The 16,614-nt window shown below is 34.9% G+C and overlaps 1 protein-coding gene across 3 annotated transcripts; it reads right to left on the bottom strand.

Moving 5' to 3' along the window:
- Positions 1 to 519: 519 nt before the first annotated feature.
- Positions 520 to 16,584, bottom strand: LOC106152474 (Golgi-pH regulating cation channel). Of its 3 annotated transcripts, none has more exons than XM_087004549.1 (22): positions 16,441 to 16,584; positions 15,727 to 15,787; positions 15,514 to 15,593; positions 14,860 to 15,003; positions 14,179 to 14,220; positions 13,785 to 13,847; positions 13,322 to 13,363; positions 12,947 to 13,054; positions 12,504 to 12,594; positions 12,171 to 12,232; positions 11,861 to 11,981; positions 11,607 to 11,669; positions 11,349 to 11,448; positions 10,899 to 10,992; positions 10,438 to 10,515; positions 7,124 to 7,232; positions 6,796 to 6,854; positions 3,499 to 3,602; positions 3,217 to 3,287; positions 2,635 to 2,702; positions 2,346 to 2,398; positions 520 to 1,744 (listed from the first exon to the last, which is right to left on the bottom strand). In XM_087004549.1, exons 1-22 carry the CDS (start codon positions 16,537 to 16,539, stop codon positions 1,672 to 1,674), a joined length of 1,785 nt encoding a protein of 594 aa, XP_086860675.1. In that variant the 5' UTR covers positions 16,540 to 16,584; the 3' UTR covers positions 520 to 1,671. The 3 variants fall into 3 exon arrangements, with proteins under 3 accessions (XP_086860675.1, XP_086860674.1, XP_086860676.1); XM_087004548.1 differs by lacking the exon at positions 10,438 to 10,515 and adding an exon at positions 10,189 to 10,266; XM_087004550.1 differs by lacking the exons at positions 10,438 to 10,515; positions 13,322 to 13,363 and adding an exon at positions 10,189 to 10,266.
- Between the last annotated feature and the right edge of the window lie 30 nt (positions 16,585 to 16,614).

Here is a 16,614-nt window from a genome sequence, read left to right as displayed (position 1 = left end):
TTTGTGGGAGTTATTCATGTAAGTAAAGACACAAGGATTGCTCCAGATTATCAGTTGTAAATTACGGTCATTTTTACACTTATAAGTCCATTTGTTAGCAGTGTTAAGCCAAGTTTTAAAAACCAGTATGTTTTTTTATGATTGGCGACATATATTATCTTGAGGATAACTTCTATGCATTTTGAATTTACATTTCAAAAAGAACATACTATTTTTTTATTCTAGGATCATGAATTAAATGTTTTTGGGTCACAGAAACTGGCTGAGCACGTCTACTCCAGGGTGCTCTTGGATTTCCCAAAGAGAGTCCTAATAATCAACTGCCGACTCATCAAATAACCATGTACAAATATAACATACATTGTGGAATTATACGAAAAAGGAGTCCATCTGACAAAATCTGGACTTTTGCAAGTCAATCTATCCAACCTTTAGACCATTTTGCATCCCAATACTGGAGGTTCACAGATTATTAGAAAAAATATTCATGAAGAATTAACTTTAAAAAATTCATGGCAATAGAGATTGACCCACTTTATTTACACAGTAAAAATATTATACAATTAAAGGAAACTGAAAACAAATAATAACTTTAAATCTGAAATTTCCTTCGAAATTATTACATATGGAACATGAATATATATATTATCATATATACAACAAAATAAGCTCCTTAAACATCAGCATGATTTGACAAAAAGCAATTGTATATTGTGCACTTCCTCAGAATACTACAGTCAAAATCTATATCCCCCAATTAAATAATCTAAAAATTGAAACAAACTACACATACCACAAGATCCCAACACATCTTAACCAGCTGCACATTTAATTCTGGAATATACAATAATCTAGGCATCACCCCAGCAAATAAATCAATCCCTCATAATAACTTGCCCTTATTTATAGCCGAGAGATCATGAATGTGAGATGTAACAAAATCAACAAATCTACGACTGAATGATTTCCAGTCATACATAGACAGGGTAAAGAAATCAAATGATGTATACTTTGGGCCCTTCTCACTCGTTTACTTGCCTGTACCGCAACATCAAGACTGACCCTAATGTAATGGGGAGTTATGCTCCCTATCACTAGTTTGTATACAACTGCCTGGATCAATCAAATTGAATCCGATTTTGTGGCCATGGCAGTAACTCCATTTAGATGACTCTTACATAATAGCCAGGCTATTGAGTCATCAATCTCTCAAAACAATGCGATGAAGTTAAATAAACTGCACAATGTGAAAAGGGCCTTGTATTGTCATCTTTTAAAGTTATTGTAAGCCAAGATGGTTTAAACACTAAACAACTTATGCTTCACTTTTAACTCTATATGATGTGCAAACAATTGGGCACGGTTAATAAAAAGTACGTTTTTTTTTCTTTTTAAATACTGAAATGCGCATTTTAAAGTTAACAACTTAAAGAAACAACTTTTGCTTTTAACAAGTTAAAACTGTTAGCTGTCTCATCAATTTTCCCTGTAAGTTGCTTGAGAGATATTTTAGCACAGGTGAGCTAGTCAGAAAGGAGAGGAATGACATCCCAAATAGATATCTTGAAGAGCATGACATCACTGACAATTCCATATAAAGGAAACCCAACCCTTAATAATCAAATCGTGCTTCATCCCTTCAGAAACTAAAGTGTAAATTCATCCATATTTTCACTCCATCTTGGACATCTCAAACTTGGTGGTCATGATTTCTTCATCTGAATCCAACAGGCTTGGGAGGGCACTAGAAGGGAACAGATTTATATTGGGATTAAGAAAAGAAATATTAATGATTTCATTTCACTATATTGTTGTTCAATAATAATTCATGATTATTTTGTGGAAAGCTATAAAGAAAAAGATAACTTCAAATCATTTAACAAATGCAGTTGAAAACTAATTTCGAGTCATTTAAAGGGATAATAACTCTTCATATGAGATCTATATTTCACAATAAAAACATTGTAAACAACTCATAGAAATATTATATATTATGTTTTACCACAAAAACAGCAGTTACGTATTTCTATTATTCTGATATCTGAGCTTGTCATCAGACCACGTGACCTCCATAGATGGCTATACTCTGTAATAATCTCTAAAGAGGTTATCACATAAAACCAAACTTTTCAGAAAAAAAAACAGGGACTAACTTTGATTGTAGAAATGGGTTCATTTACCATTAGTAAGTATGGGAAAATTGTTGTTTACTCCGGGAAATTTCATTTTTTGGCCAAAATGAACAGTTATTATCCCTTTAACAAAGTTGAACTGTGTTATTGTTAATAAAATTCAACATTGATGAAAAGACCAAAACAGAAGTATCCACGAAAATCAATCCTTACGTATCAGCTACTGATGCAGGAATGTTTTCTTCTATCCACTTCAGATCGTCCTCCTGTAAAACAATAAATAAATCAAATACCATATACACAGTTTCAATAGTACAAAACTTGGTACAGAAAATGCTATAATATATATATATATATATATATTTTTTTTTTTATTTCGTAAAATTTTTATTTTGAAATTCACAGTTTCAAAGATAATCTTCATATGCAACATCAGCAAGAGAGCTATCTTTTATACACTACAGGAAGCACTTTGGGCATTAGAGGGGTAGCCAGAACGTACCACTTTGGAGGCTGGTTCCTTGGGCTTCACTTGACCTTCAGCTTTTAATCCTCTCATCTTCATTCCCTCTGAAATGCAAAGAGTGTTGTTAAGTGATCCAGATTTAAAGGCATGTGATGTAAGACCTTTATATAGCATATTTTCCATCACCAAGGTAAACGAGACAGGTCAGGACTAAAACCATGTGTATCGCCAGCGCCACGCTGGGGGTACAACTATATCCAAAATCATTGAGAAAATTACAATCTATCAAGATGTTTTTGACTTCTAAAATTCTTTTTTTAGCTCCACAAGTGAAAATCACCAGTCTATCTTCATTATAAGAGGCACTCAAAAACCAGAAACTTTGAACTTACATGGATCATATATCTGTGAACAGTTTTGAATACTGTGCAACTGACTATATTAATGGAAAGGAATTGAAATCTCCAAGAAATATTAAAATCTGTGTATTAATGTTTAACTTGTGTGCCTTTCAAAAAGTCAAATACTTATCACAACCCCATGCAGTAGCTACTATTAATTACACATTATTGTTGCCATAAGTTTTATGGCCTTTAAAAATTAAACATCAAATCTAACCAAAAGCATCATTCATCATGGGTTCCTCTGCTTCCTGGTCTGCTGCATCTAGCAGTGGGGAGAATGCATATCTGAAACAGAGAGAGCATTGGTGAAAGTTCAATAATCCATGAAAAGAAGCCATGAAAAAGAAAATGCAGAAATATTACATACTGCATTATATCTAATACATATCCATCATAAAGGCCAACAAAAGAGAAAGATATATGAGCTTCAACAGAAAAAGAAACAAAACCAGCAAAGATTCTTTGCATTCAAAATCTTGCCAATTGTGCAGCTTACCTCTGGTTGTTGATAGTGGGTCTCCAAAGTACCATTATCACCATTAGAATAACAGAAAACAGCAGGTGCCAGTAGGCGTCATCTAACCACAACTCTGCCCAGTCCTGAATACATAAAATAATTCATAATAATTCATCGTAGTTTTAATTAAAATGACATATACAGAGTAAAATTACCATAGAATGTATGCAATTTAAAAGCATTACGCATCCTTCTTTATTCCAAAAACATGATAAAAAGGAACTTGTGCTGCACCTGGACTACGGTAAAGTCTTGAAAATTTCGTCGTTCTTGAAAATTTCGTCGACAGACGATTTTCCGCCGACGTAATTTTTTTCCCTTTGAAAACTTCGTCGACCTTGAAAATGAGGTACTCGATAATTTTTGAAAAGTTCGTCACCAAATATGGCGGCGTTGTCCTGCTCAAACGTGAAGGTAATGCGTCAGTTGATTCAAGACAATGATACGATCAGGATATCATTGCCGATAACACTCTCAATGGGAGATAGGAACAATAGTGCGCCCCTGCGAGCAGTTACTCACAATATAGATGGTTTAGATGTGAATTCCCGTTCTCAATTGCGGGAACGTCGGCCTTTTGTCTTTAGTTGCATTACTATTACCTGGCTTAAGGTGCGTTATCAAGCCGGCAAATAGAAGTCACAGGCCGCGTCTTTGTCATTTGTAACGCCGTTATTGTTATCGGCGGCTGTCCTAAATGAGGAAGACACAATGAAAAAATCAAGATATTATCTCAAATGAAATGTACCCGTCACTTCTATTCATGCCCATGTTCAGTTTAGGACCATTTAACGATTACCTGGCTCGTACATGGAGATCATTCGCAATGCGAATGGGACGAGATGGCAATTTTCATATCTTTAGCGGAGAATCGTTCGCGTAATATCGTCAACAGATCGTTCGCGATCCAAACGAGACGAGAAGATAATTTTCATATTTGTAGCGGACTCCGTTCGCATAAGATAATCAGCGGGAGATCGTTTGCGATTCGAGAGAGACAAAAAGGCAATTTTCATATCTTCAGCGGGAGATCGTTCGCGATGTAAGCTTGAATAAAATGCACTTTTCATATTTGTTCAAGGGAACTTCGTTCGTGGAAGATCGTCAGCAGGAGATCATTATTTAACCCCCCCCCCTCCCCCTTTGAATTTTATAAATAATATATATTTTTCATTTTATCTTTAACCCCCCCTTCCCCCGCTCACGGCATATCTTCAGCGGAGAATCGTTCGCGTAATATCGTCAAGACTTTGTTCGCGTAAGATCGTCAGAGGGAGATCGTTCGCGATCCGAGCGAGACGAAAAGGCAATTTTCATATCTTCTTTGGGAGATCGTCCGCGATGTAAGCAAGAATGAAATGCAATTTTCATATTAGTTCAAGGGATTTAGGGAACTTCGTTCGCGGAAGATCGTCAGCGGGAGATCGTTTGCGATCCTTGCTAGACGAAAAGGCAATTTTCACATCTTCATCGATGTAAGCAATAATAATATGCAGTTTTCATATTAGTTCAAGGAACTTAAATTGCGGAAGATCGTCAACGGGAGATCATTATTTAACTCCCTGTAAATGTTTAGGAAGTTACAGATGGTATTTTTAGAAGGCCTGACACTCAATCCTGGGAAAAGCCTTGCATGCAACAAACGTTCCCATATTTTTTTTATCCCGTAATTTTTTTTAACATGTCGCGTCCAGGTTATGATGCAAGGTTGCAATTAGGCTTATCTTGATCCTTCTCCTCTATCAGGAGGTATGTTTCTTACCGAGAAAATAATTCTCAACATGTTTTCGGGTACAGTAAGTTAAATACAACTTAATCGAGATGCACTAATAAATAGGTTATTATTTACCACCAGAAAATGACTTAGGAAGTAGTAATAAATATCCCACCATATAGGAGGGTCAAAGATAACAGTCGCTAAGGATAAAAGCCCAAAGGCCGGATTTTTGAAAATTTCGTCATACCCAGGAGTCGGGGAGAGGTAATTTTGAAAAATTAGTCGGATTTACTCAATTAAAAATATTAATTAATTTTTAAGCGACGAAATTTTCAAGACTTTACCGTAAGTAACTTTCCAACACTAGTGATCACTTATGGGCGGTTATATCAGACAGGTTTTTAAGTACGATTTAACCCCATAGAGCCCGTCACCGCATATGTGCGGTTCAATTATCGCTTACCCCAAACGCCCAGAACCGCATATGTGCGTATCTTGGAAAGATCGTCTTCTGTACTCTTTTGTATCGTGAGTCATGAAATGATATATAGTTTAACATCCGGGTATATTTCTTGTCTATCATTGCCACCATTTTTAAAGGCGATAGAAATATATATGAGCGAGAAAACGGCGATTTTCAAGACTTAGTTGGAGAAAGTAAAATCAAGATGGCGGCTCCTCGCTACGGTAGGGACCTGCGAAGGGATACTGTTATTGAAATGATTGAAAATCTGGACTTTGAAGAGAAGTTTTCGTGTGACAGTAACATAGACAGTGGCGTTGATATTCATTTATTTATGATATAAAGGACGATAGAAATATATATGAGCGAGAAATCGGCGATTTTCTAGACCTAGCTGGTGAAAGTAAAATCAAAATGGCGACTTCTCACTACGGAAGGGGCCTGCGAATGAATACTGTTATTGAAATGATTGAAAACTACGACACTGATAAGGTGTTTTCGAGTGACAGTGATATAGACAGTGGGGATGATATTCCTTTATTCATGATATAAGTTTTAAAGATGTTTTTGTCATAGATGGTGTAAAAATTTGACTTCTGTTCAGCTCTGGCCACTATGTTCAGGTGAGCTGAAAAGCTGGTATACCTGATAGCAAAACGATCATAACTTGAAAATTGATAGAGATAAATTGATGAAATTTCCTGGATTGAAAGTTACTATAATTGACATCATCCCTGTGAATTTTCAGGCAAATGTATGTAGAAAAAAAAAAAATTGATGTGCATAAAATAAATCAACTTTGTTTTATTTTACCCATTACCAAATGAAAATGTAGTTTTTAACCGGCTGTAACTTTTGATACTGCATGTAAAATTTAAATGTAATTCTATTTTCATTTAGCCTGAAATATTGGCTTTTTAAAAATGTATACTTTGTATGGGTAATAAAGGCAAACAAATAAATTATGACCAATTTACTGAGGTGACCCGGCTTTTCAAGGCTAGCTCACAGAATTAATTGGGCACAGCAGAGCTTTATGGGTCAGCATTAACTGGATCCTATGGGGTTAATTCACTTCTCAGTATGCCAAACTTACCTGCAAGCACTCAGCAAATGTATGCTGCTTGATGGACCAAATCATGAATGCTACAGAGGCTGGAAAAGAGATTTTAATTCTTTTAACGAAAATGATCAAGCATAACCAGTTACTTTTCAGAAAAACTAAACAACATGGGTAATACAAGCATCCTTGTGTGAACCAACCACTTCCCTTACTCAAAAACCATGAAATGTTATCACATCACATTACATTTACAGGATGATGACAAACTATTTATATGTCTTCTACAGGCAACTTTCAATGCTCTCATTTTTATCAATAAAATGCCTCAAATTAAACTCTTGCATTGGGAAGCCTGACTCACCTACTACAGCAAATATCAAGGTATTTGTAAAATGCCTGTACAAGCTCAGCTTCACTACATTTCTCCTCAGTCTCAGAGTCCTCGTGGTTTGGACAAGACTGGAGAATACTTGGTAAAGGTCAAGGAAACAAATGGACCTGTTCAATTCATATAATCTTTGTGTTGACAGTCTTCTTAAAAAATCAATCTTTTGAAAATAGTTGAACAAACTTTTTAACACCTCTTCAAATAAAATGAAAATCAGATTAATTATATTATACTAAAATAATTCTTAATATTCTCAAATGAAGCATGTCTCGAACCCTGTTCCTCCAGTTTGAAAACAGTCATCTGTGGCATGTTATAGTAAAAACAGTTGTAATAATAGGACAAGTCATGCTAATTTTTTCGGTTAAAAAAAAAGGTGCTTGTTAACCCCTAGCTAACAATTATGATAAGGTAAGGAACATATCTATTGTTTTATATCGAGCAATTCAGTGCATCTTGGCAATAAAAAAGTTTATCAAAGTATTTCAAAAACTAGAGGATCAGAGAGGCGATACCGCCTCCGAATATTGTACCACCAGCTGGAGCAAGCGCATTCGTACAGACCCCCACATACACAAAATAAGGGACACAGCCACCAGTCTTGTGCTTGACAAGCTGTAAAAATGCAATCAACAAGAATTTTCAAAATATGCAAAAAATATATATAACTAAAAATGGTACAATCAAATTAAAGTTCATCGTAAGGTAGGTCAAAGTTCAATTTCAAGGTCACAGTAAGATTGCCAGTATATGTCTTCCTATTCAAGTTCAATAGTAACTATGGACTTTTCTCTGCCAGTTTTGGAGATAAAAGGGAAGCAAAATTTGCAAAGTTCAGTTCATGGTGAAAAGAAGGTCAAAGGTCACAGTTAATTGCCTCTAATGACTTTCTATTCAAATTCAATAGTAACTATGGGCGTATCTCTGAAAATAAAAGCATTAAAAAGTTGCAAAGTTCAGTTTATGGTGTAAAGTAGGTCAAAGGTCAATTTCAAGGTCACATTTAGATTGCCAGTATATGACTTCCTATTCAAGTTCAATAGTAACTATGGACCTATCTCTGCCAGTTTTGGAGATATAAGGGAAGCAAAATTTGCAAAGTTCAGTTCATGGTGAAAAGTAGGTCAAAGGTCAATTTCAAGGTCACAGTAAGATTGCCAGTATATGACTTCCTATTCAGCTTCAATAGTAACTATGGACCTATCTCTGCCAGTTTTGGAGATAAAAGGGAAGCAAAATTTGCAAAGTTCAGTTCATGGTGAAAAGTAGGTCAAAGTTCAATTTCAAGGTCACAGTAAGATTGCCAGTATATGACTTCCTATTCAACTTCAATAGTAACTATGGACCTATCTCTGCCAGTTTTGGAGATAAAAGGGAAGCAAAATTTGCAAAGTTCAGTTCATGGTGAAAAGTAGGTCAAAGGTCAATTTTAAGGTCACATTTAGATTGCCAGTATATGACTTCCTATTCAACTTCAATAGTAACTATGGACCTATCTCTGCCAGTTTTGGAGATAAAAGGGAAGCAAAATTTGCAAAGTTCAGTTCATGGTGAAAAGTAGGTCAAAGGTCAATTTCAAGGTCACAGTAAGATTGCCAGTATATGACTTCCTATTCAACTTCAATAGTAACTATGGACCTATCTCTGCCAGTTTTGGAGATATAAGGGACTAAATGTTATAATTTTGGGGTTACCATAATGTGCCATAAATTTCCTACAGAAAAAATTAATTAAAATAAAGAAAAGGTCATTTTGGTCAAAATTCTTGAAATGGGAGGTGCTCTGAATTTCAGAAGTTCAAATTTGATGAAATAATGTCATTTTTGACCACAAGTTGTCTGCTTTACCAAGCCTTATGTTTTATTTTTCCGGAGTTTAAAATTTATTATCCATTACCGCACTGCACATTTTGCTTTCACCACCAATATGTACTTTTTGATACAGCGTAACTCGAAAACCGTATGGAATACAAAAAAAAACGGAGACCACCTCCAGTGTTGGGCTTTACATGCTCTACAAAATGCAAAAAAGAATGGGTCTCTAGCATTAACGGTTCCTGAATTAGAGACAGTTTTCAGTTTCGGTATCTTATGGCCGCTACTCCCGTGAAAATGCACCGATTGACCCCAAAATTACGGATATGAAAGATGACCTGAAGGGTAACATTTTCCAATAATATTATTGGTTAAGTCTGTGTGGTGTCTGAATAACAGCGCAAATAATTTTTTTTCTGTAAAAAAATTCATTTTTTTGAAAATTTTGGCCCGTTTGACCTTGAAGTAAAGGTCAAAGGTGAAATCCAAGGGCATATTTGAAATCTACACATATGCCTTTGGAAAGCCGTCTGTAGAAATTTTTCCCATAATTCCTTCCGTAGGGTAGATAATTAGCATTTAATTTTGCCATTTTTGGACAAGGGTGCATTGCAATGAATGCCACACCTAGGCCCCAATACCGACAAAGCCCAAATTTTACGTGGAACGAGTTGAGATTATAGGTGACCTAAATCCAAGAGATGGGTATGGGGGCCCTTACCGTCTAGGAGGAGAAGCGGTAACGGTAACATGGCTGCGGAGCCGGCAGAGCTGGCGGAGCCGGCGGAACGGACCGGACGGGACTAAAACCACGTGTACCGCCAGCGCTAACGCTGGTGGTACAATAATATACTACACCCTCATGCCACAATTGTCAGTATAAGGTAATGATATCTGCTCTTATACCATGGTATATGTTGAGAATAAAAGAACCAAATATGGTGGACCTGGCATACATGCATGACACACCCATCCCCAAGTCAAATTAAAGTGAGTTACTCAATTCCCCAGCAATGTGTATGTGACATCCACTCATGCCTCACACCTGTCTGTGTCAAAAACTCCTTGCTGCCTGGTTGTTTATCTGTTACATGCCTTGCTGACCCAAAACCAATTACTCCTTGTAGCAAGTTAAAAATGACAATTAGCACCAACTACAGCTAAACTAGCATAATCCCCATGCAATACTTTAAGCACAAGGGAATTAATAAATAGAAAGGATATCCACCAACAAATGGCAGCATCCAACACTGCCAGAGGTATGCGTGCCAACATAGCATGGTTATCAGGGTCTTCTCTAGGCTGAAAGGTAACACCATGCATTGGTTATAATATATGTGTGTGTGTGTATGTGGAAAGAGAACATGATCTTGCTAAACCCCATGCTTGATAAGACCAATATAATATATTTATATATGGGGTCATGCAATGTTAGTCATCAAAACTGCTACAACAGGCATAATGGAAGGATATCCAAAATGCAATTGCTGCATCGAGAACCACCAGTGGGATTTTAGCAAGAGCAGCATGATTTTTTGGGTCTTCTCTTGGCTAAAACAAAACAAAACAGTAGCCATATATTTTCCAAACTGAATACGTTCATTAAAACAGCATAAAAAATACCTAATTAAGCAGCTCTGAGTGTTTAACTTGTAGAGGGAAAGTGATGGAAAATTGACTGCGTACACAGTATCTTTCTTCAAACAGTACCAAGCATTGCAATGTTCTTTCATCTTCTACTGGAAGAAAATCAATTACTTTGTGGCCATGTTTTCTATTCAAATGTGTAATAAATATATAGATAAATAAATTATACTCATTCAACAAGGGAAATGCCAACTGGTTAAAGAAGAGATAGACGATGCTAATTTCAATAAGGTCCTCACCCAGCCACACTTGTTTTCTCTGTTGTCTTATATATAGCATATACTCACATTGAGTACTCTCAAGCACCCTTCCACTGATCCAAGAATAAAGTAAAGGGCTCCCATACCAAGCACACGGTGAAGCATTGGACCTAGACGGGGCCTGGAATTTTAAAAAATAAACACATCAAAGAAGCCATCAAAATCAAATGATGGTGACTGTAAAGGCTTCATAAGTAACAACCTACATGTATCTTAGTGTAAATGTAAATATATATAATGAGCTGTAGGCTTTTTCAATTATTGTTATAAAGCAATTAACTAGGGCAATTAGCTGGGCTAAAATTCTGGGGAGTATTTTCTAAGACTGTTTCCTGGTTTTATTCATTTTGTGAAAGCAGTTCCTTGGAAAGATATCCCAAATAATAAATCAGAATAAATGGCTTAAAAGATGGGAATGATACCCAAACACTGTTGTATAGGACAACACATAAAAGAAAACAGTTACAAAGTACTTACTTGACTATTCCAAATCCTAAACTGACAATAACAACAAGCATTCTGGCCAGAGCTCTCTTCATACAGGACACCAACTCTGCTACTATAATGGCTCCTCTTACTGTAACAATGAATAAAGATGTTGCACTCATCATTTAAGGTAGTCTTAGCAATGAATTACTTGAAGTTTCAGAAAAAAAAATTATAAAAGGTTTCAGGCAACTTACACAAAAATAGAACATCTTTTTAAAATAAGTCTAATTTTGGGGGTTTTTTTACCAGATTTTCCTGTTGAGTTGATGGACTGATATTCTGCATAAAATACAGCTTTTTCCAACATTCCTGAAAAAAATTAATGAAAAGTAAATGTAACAGGCTTTTTATGCTGTTCAGATCTATATAGTATTATGAAACTTTTTGCATGAATCAATTTTACAGGATACTACTTATTATCTCAGTGCTGACACAAGGTCCTCAAATTTTGAAATTAAAGTGTCCTTAAAGTGAAATAGTTATATATTAAGTATTCATACCTAAGAAAATGACTGCTCCAATCCAAAACTGAATTCTCAGTAAATCTTTCCAATTACAAAATGACATGATAAGCCACAATAATCCATACAGCACATAAATGATGCACATGACACCATAAAACTGGAAAATAAGAACAATAATATTTACACATTTTACTGCATGAAAAATAACTGAAAAACACCAATGCTTAACTTTAATCCCATCTACGTTGTTCTTTAAAAAAACAGGATCTTTTTACTTTTTGTGAAATTACCAAATTTGGTCTATGCTAATACAGAGGTTATATATGTTTAATATACGGGTACTCACGATAATAAGTGGCCAATCCACAGCTGACAGATAACCATGTGCATTCTCAATGCTGATATCCACTGAAAATAAAGCAGTATCATGACACATGAGGTATGGTTTATATTAAAATATCTCACAAAATGCTCAAAAAATTAGGTGTTACATCAACATATCACCAGACCAATAGTTTAAACAATAACAATGGACACCAATTATTAAGTGTTAAATCCAAGTACAACTCATTCAAAAACTTCCAACACAAAATGCTCAGAAAAATACAGTCACATTTACATATAAACAAGTAAATCAACAAATAGATGACAAAAACTAACAATGGGCTTCAAATATTACCTGATACATCAAATTTTTCTTCTGAAGACACCTTTATCATAAAGACATAGGTACCATCCTGCCAGGCACGAGCCACATATGACGTGTCCTCCTTAATGAGAAAAAAAGTTAAATAGAAGGATAAGCATTTGTTCTCCACTCTTATTGATAAAAACTAACAAACATCAGAACCTTCAAGAAAATCAACCATCAATGAACAAATAATGAGCTTTTGGTCATCAAACTTCCAACTTTTATTGACTGAAGAGAGCCATCTAAAGGCTGCACACATTTCCTACCCTGAGAGGCATGGGCAAACTAACTGTCCAATTTTCTGGCGCAAAACAGGAGACAGCATCAATTTTAATCAAACCAGCCATCCACTATGTCATGGCTGCATAAATCTTAAATTGGAACCTCTTCATTTAACAGTCTTTATTTATTAGAAAAGAACAAGTTAATACCTTGTTACCAGCAGGCATTGGCTTGTTGGTTTGACCTTTTGTACTTTGTTCTACTGGTTGTGGCCCTGCTACCGTGACTGCAGCAGTCGTTACTGCTTTTGTTTTGGTCTGTCAAAAATACATCACAGATGCTGGACAATAAGTCTTTTAAGTCTTAAACTTTAAAACGTTTATCATTCAAAATATATACATGAGTAACTGAAATGTTTTGTCTTTGAAGCAGTTCTTAAACCAAGCTTATTTTCTATTTGAGATTTCTATTAGAGATTATTTTTGTCAAAAATAAATAATTTACTGGTGACATGCAGTCAGAAAGTCAACAAATCATTCAACCTTCAAAGGCAGAAGCATTTTGAAGAATAAGACCATTCTTACCACATTTAAAGGAGGCGTTGCTTGACGTTTGACTTTACCAGCCTGATGAAAAATAATACAACACATATCAACCTTTTTTTAAAGTTGAAATGTAATCAGAGATAATTAACCGTAAATGAAACAAACCTAAAAGCTAAAAGAGGCAGGCAGGGGGATGGGGGGGGGGGGGGGGGGAAGGTTGGTAGGTAGGAAGATTAGTATATACGTAGGTATTAGGTATATGTAGGTAGTTAGATCAAATAGCCAAATTAGAATTTTGTAGACAAAATAAGTCTCTTAATTCACATAAGCATGAGAATATTATAAATGATTTAAAAAAAACTTGTATCCCCACAAAGGAGATTGCAAAAGTCTATATACTGTGACCTCAAACAGCATGAAGGCCTGACACATACATGTAGTGTATGAAGAAGCAGACGTACAAAGAAGGCAAGATTTCAAGACACACATATTACTTATTTACCTTTCCAGCTTCTGAGCCTACACTTTTATCACTTGAATCACTGGCTTTTTCAGTAATATTTGTCTAGAATAAAAATAATTAAAATTTTCATCAAACAAAAATGTAAAATCATTGTACCATTTAACAGACTGTGTCCCACCCTTTAAATCCACCATTATCAGAAATCATGGAATAAGAAAAGATCTGTTCAAATGTAAAACACCAAATTGTAACTATTTCTCAATTTAAGAGATTCCATGTGAAAAGAGCTTTTTTGATCTTATATTCACTGTTGTAGTGCTGCTGGGAAAACCTAAAATTATACAAACTAATACCACACACTTATCTATGATATCCTGCTTTATAATGCCTCTTAATAATTCATAATAATGGTGGGCTGTGCACTAATACTTACTGTGGTAAATCGTATCACATTAATTGGCGCACCACTCTCATCCTACAAAAGTTCAATCAGAAAACTTTATAAAAAGGAACTTTTCAAATGAATGAACTGAAAAATCTCAGCCAATGTTTAAAAGTCACATTTGGTTTACAAGTGCTTCATTTCTGTCCATCCCTTGTTTTTAGAGTTAAATTCAATACATGGAAAAAGTATATTTCATTAATCAAATGCAAAAAGTTAAGTCACAAAAACAAATTGTGCACTTCATTTTTATTGAAAGCAGAGCAATATAATCTTATGAAACTCTTTATAACAAGAAAGGTAAACAATACGTTATAGAGAAATAAAAATTACAAAAATAAAAATAAAATGAAAAAAAAAAGAATAATCAGACTGTGCCCAATTTGAACTTGATGTACATTGAAGGCCAATAATTAACCCTGGCAGATATAAGCTTTAACTTAACAGTGACCATTTAGAAGATACAGTGCCCACAATGCCAAAACTATTGAAAAGAAAATCAGATCAAGCCCATGTTTGAGCTTGACTGTCATATTAGAGCAGTGAGATTTCTACATGTGCTTGAAGCCAAATGACATTATCACTGCCTAGCTATTGCAATAAGAAAAAAGTTGAATGGTCATACCTCCAGCACCAGATGATGGCAATGCTTAAAGACACTATTGTCCTCACCTTTAATGTTAGCTGTCCACAATCTCCAGTATTATTCCCAGTACTAGTTTGGACTCTAATCTGTCCTAGTGTGTTTTCAAACTCCACAAGGGGACTGTGATCCATGTTGTAAAAATTATTAGAATTTTGTTCTTGTGAGTCTCCCTTAAAAAAAAGACATAACTGATCTATCATACTTGTCAATGAATAATTTTTCTATCAAAATCCAATATTAAGTATGCCTAAATTCGTGAAAATCAATGATTAAAATTAATTTGAAGTTATTCATGAAGGTACATCCTTTAAATAAACATTTTTCACTTTACAATTTTTAAATCAACCATCAGAACATTTTTTACAGATAATTTTTTACATTCTTAATGTCTTTGTTACTACTTGTTCTTTCAAAACAATCCATGTTAGTGATTTTTATGCAGTGAAGCATTCTACATACAAAGTTGATTCTGTAAATGTCTGCCAGTATAGAAAATGTGGTTGGTTAAGAAGTAAGACATATATATTGCTAATGCATGATATTTTGAAATAATAAGGATTTTGAACTGTCAGTTTCTCATTTCATTTAGTCATTTTTCTGACAAATGCAAGCATGTCAAAATCAAATGATAAGGGCATGTCTAAACTATACAACTTTAATGATAAAAAAAATAAACATACCCCTTCAGCTGCACTTATATAGCATGGTAGATATCGTAGCTTCCACTGTACTCTTATCTTCACATTACTTGAGCAGTCAACTGCAAATAAAATTCAAATTTAAGATCCAGAAAAATAACATTCACCATCAAACTGCAACATACCACTTTTGTCAAATGAGGAGTGTAAATGTTAACTGAAAATCAAATTATTTTCCAAACACTATTGACTTACCTTTTACTGATACAGGGGTGTTATTATACATGGTCTTGTGTACCATGGCATATGCATTGTCCTAAAAGATAAAAAAAATAGGTATATGTCACTATCAATAATGTAACATTCTATGATTGTGCAGAGCACTTTTAACTGTTATTATATAACAATGTTTTGAGAAATATCTGCACTTGATTTTAAAACAGCTACTCTTCAGGAAAGTTTCTTACACTTCAACAGAATACACTAAATACACCAACTTTAGTATGCATGTACTCCTTGTTTGGACGTTCCTCTCCCATGTATATGACTAGCTTCTAAACTCATTGCATGACAAAGTCCAAGTGACGTTTTTTGAAAATGAAGTTGAGAAACTTTTGACTCATTTTCGTACTAGCATACTGCTCTGTATTACGCATTTTAGTATGTCTCGGGGGGAAAATATAAATACTCAGTATGTAGCCTCTATCAGTGGAAGATGGATTCAATGGGGACGTAACAAGAAGGAAAGAGTGAATAAATGGACAATTTTCATCCAGCACAGACTATATAATAAACACTTAAAGTACTTCTTTCAGACGAAATGTCATATAAAATATCAAATCAGTAAGATATAAGGTTACAACTGTGAAAATAAAAATAATTCCACGTCACATATCCCACTGAAATAAGAACAGACATCTATCCTTCATATTAACGAATGATGCCATCAAAAACATTTAAGAAATGTACCTGATTCAGCGAAAATTGCCATCTTCCTTGCTCTACTGCAATTACACTTGCCAAAAAAAGCGACAACACCAGCACTAGCCCTTCTAAATTATTCGCCATCCTTAATGTTGTCTCGCAGAAACGGGAGTGACAGGTGTAAAATTCACAAGTTTAAGAAGACAAAATGAATTTAAA

Source organism: Lingula anatina, chromosome 2 (assembly GCF_051362555.1).
Source record: "Lingula anatina isolate TDL-2025a chromosome 2, LinAna3.0, whole genome shotgun sequence".
Taxonomy (NCBI): Eukaryota; Metazoa; Brachiopoda; class Lingulata; order Lingulida; family Lingulidae; genus Lingula; species Lingula anatina.
The sequence above is the reverse complement of the archived record's forward strand: the minus strand, read 5'-3'. Positions and strand labels throughout refer to the sequence as shown.

Coding starts and splice junctions, on each gene's coding strand:
- LOC106152474 (XM_087004549.1), bottom strand. CDS start 16,539: ATGGCGAATAATTTAGAAGGGCTAGTGCTGGTGTTGTCGCTTTTTTTG. Junction 15,788..16,440: donor GGCAATTTTCGCTGAATCAG/GTACATTTCTTA, acceptor TTTATCTTTTAG/GACAATGCATATGCCATGGT. Junction 13,055..13,321: donor CAACGCCTCCTTTAAATGTG/GTAAGAATGGTC, acceptor TATTTTTGACAG/ACCAAAACAAAAGCAGTAAC.